Source organism: Talpa europaea, assembly GCF_964194135.1.
Source record: "Talpa europaea genome assembly, chromosome: 8".
NCBI lineage: Eukaryota > Metazoa > Chordata > Mammalia > Eulipotyphla > Talpidae > Talpa > Talpa europaea.
The window spans coordinates 37,521,415-37,524,563 of record NC_140075.1 but is presented as its reverse complement, the minus strand read 5'-3'; the positions used below and the strand labels follow the sequence as shown (position 1 = coordinate 37,524,563).

Genomic DNA, 3,149 nt, shown 5'->3' with positions numbered 1-3,149 from the left:
CAGACTGGACTTCTGGTTTGTGGTAGAGCACTCTTCCTACTAGGTCAGGCAGGAAAATCCCTAATTAACACTATTTATAAAAGGAAAGGAAGACAGTGTCAGTGTGAAGCAAGTATGGTTTAGACCCTGGTTTGGGACTTTTATTGCAAGAGAAATTCTATATGGGCCAAGGCATTGTGAGATTTGTGAAACTTTTGTGTTTGTGGCTCATTTTTAGGTTAGTTCTTTGTGTTAGTTCTTTAGATTTTTTTCACCAGTGAACACATTTGACCAATTGTTATTCTTAGGAAAATCATTTTCTCTTTATTCTTTGGACTGCAGATTACTTATGTCTTAAATGCCTGATTCACAAAATTAGGGAACTGGAATCTAGAATGTGGAGCGCATGGCTGGGCATTGCACAGAGACAGAAGCAGGAACCCTCCAGCACAGTTCATTAGCACAAAAAGGAAGCAGAGATTCAAGGCAGATGTTAGAACAAAGATGACATATATGGCTGGAGCGATCCTTATGATTTTTTCTTTAGAAAACTTGATGTGGAGACCAAGGAGAACGGCATGGTGGATAAATTTAACACACACATTTAATGAATTCAGTGAATGAAATCAGCATCTCTCCAGCACACTCAAAATAGGTACAACTGTATCAATCACGTGTCCCAGTGAGGTAACCCTAAAACTCACAAAGCTGAACTCTCATGCAAGTGCATATTCAAATGTTCCTTTATCAAACTCTTCAACTTCATCTTCCCATGTTGAGGAAGGCATGCTACTGTATGGGTCTAACAGGATTTTGAAGCATCTGATAATAAGGAGTCCCAAGAAGATACACAAAATCCCAACAAAAGCAAAGCCAGTTTTTTGCTCCAGAGTCAATGAGAAAGCTGATACTTCATTGACACTCATCTTAGCTGAGGAGTTTCCACAGTAGGTACTACTCATTATTCAGTATTACATCCTCATAGGTCTTCAGAATTTCTGCTAGAGTCGCCACTTGTCCTAGATACAAAATTGGACTCAGTTTAGTTTTATTCATGAATGGTATTGGACAGGTAATTGTTTTATAAATCTGGCATTTTTCAAACCCTCTTGACTTGATTCAAACATTGATTCACAATGTTTGAATACATTGTAAGATATGGATCAGAATCAAGTTAAATTGGAGATGCTACTTCAAGTATAGTAATTACAGAATTGTCTTTGCAGATGCTTATCCTTGCCTACTTACTCTAAATATAAAATCAAAAGTAAAAGTCAATATTGAAATAACTCTGAAAGCTCTTGACTCATTACAAGTTGGTTAAATCATTGCTGATTTGACCCGAATTGTCACATAATGTTCATTTCATTTTCCGCATGTAAATAACACCATAAATAATCATGGGGTGTGAGCTGGTCAAGCATCCTAAAGTCCATATTTCAAAGTCTATCTCTGATGCCATTTCTCCAGATACAGGGCCTGATCTTTTTCAACAAGTACATTATCTTCTCTCTCTTGATCCCTTTAGCTTTTGAACTTCCATACTTTATTTTCTTTTCCACTGCTGCTGTATACACTGAATGTCAATTTCTTAACTAGAAGTTTTTTTTTTTTTTAAATTATGGTAGTATGAGCAGTACCCAATGTAACAGCTGGGAGTAATAAGCAATAGAAGCTATGGACCCTTAGCCATCTCCCTACCATCACCATTAGCTTTTAGAACATACTAGTTAAACAGCATGTATCTTACATAAATTCAGCTTCAAGTTGAGCGCCCCAGTTCTTTTGCAACCAAATTCCCAGTCCTAAGCACTTACTAATTGAGAGTCTAAAACTAGAACAAAAGCATTCAGAAATTATGTGCTGAATTGAAGCAAAATACTTTTTTGCCATTTGATATCTTAATGTTAATTAACTAAAAAACAATTCATTAAATCAAATGATTACGAACCTACAGCTACTGTTCATAATAAAAAATAAAAAATAATAAAAATTGCTAAGAATAAATAGATGTCCTCGAATATTCATAATTAATAATATGCTAAATGACTCAACCGTAGGTGAAAAATATATTTTCTTTTCCTTTTTTTCTTTTTTTTGAAAAATATATTTTCACATTCTCTAATCTCTGGAAGAAATGGGTAAACAAACAAACAAAATAAAACCCAGCAGGTTGCGCACAGCAGATTTCAATGCCTACCTCAGAGGAAAAGCCATGATGTTAACATCCTGTTTACTGGGAAGTAGATAATGAAAGAAATATGAGAGTAATTTAGGCTATGAAGCTTACAAAAATGTGAATGATAAGCCTTTATGAGGAAAAAAATATTCAAAAGAGGGTAAAATATAAAATTGGTGGTGGTTAAAGTTACTTCTAATATGCTACAGTACAAAAAAAAATGGGTAAATGTCCAGTTTAAGTGGTAGTGTCTGTATGTATTGTGATTTAAGTATTTAAGTATACTTTTTCAATACCACTACAAATGCTAAAATAATCCCTCAAATCATATATACCAGAATAAATGTTTAGGTGGTTTAGAAAAGAGCAACTGACTTGAAAGAACATCATTCCCTTTGTGGGAATTGCAAGAACTGGAATTTCTAAGGTCTGACAAATCATGGGATTGGGTTAAAGGTATACTTGTAGATACTAAAAGACCCAAATATCACTGAGTTGTTTTGAGTTAGCAAAATAAGAATAAACAATGTCTTTCTATGCTCAGTCATACAAATCATACCATTGCAGTAGTCAAGCAAACATAAGTATATTTTTATAGCTAATTTATAGCCTTTCATATACATGAATGCTGTGTGTGATGTTTTTCTTCTGTGAAATATGTTTACTAGTTGGAGTTATAAAAATTCAATTTTCAGAAACATGTACTTATTTAATTTATCTCCAAAATGCAATTGCAGAAACCAATAGTGAAAAGTACTTAATAAAAAGAACCTTCTATATTTTATTTTGATCAACAGGTTTTTCCTCTTGTTTATTTATCTACAAATGATATTCCAAACAGTGTATCTGAAATAGCAACTGTTATAGTGGAACAGGATTTACTGGTGACAAGTATTTTGATAGTGGTCATGAGATATAATTATCTCTAATGTTAATGGAGTGAAAAGCCATAATCTCATGAAATGAGACATATAAGAAGACCTAAGCTTAA

General features: G+C 33.6%; 1 protein-coding gene across 1 annotated transcript; it reads right to left on the bottom strand.

Annotated features, from left to right (window-relative positions):
* Window positions 1–695: 695 nt before the first annotated feature.
* On the bottom strand, window positions 696–1,056 carry CTXN2 (cortexin 2; the record flags this gene model as incomplete). The annotated part of the gene is made up of 1 exon (XM_084239480.1): window positions 696–1,056. Exon 1 carries the CDS (start codon window positions 939–941, stop codon window positions 696–698), a length of 246 nt encoding a protein of 81 aa, XP_084095606.1. The 5' UTR covers window positions 942–1,056.
* Window positions 1,057–3,149: the final 2,093 nt, after the last annotated feature.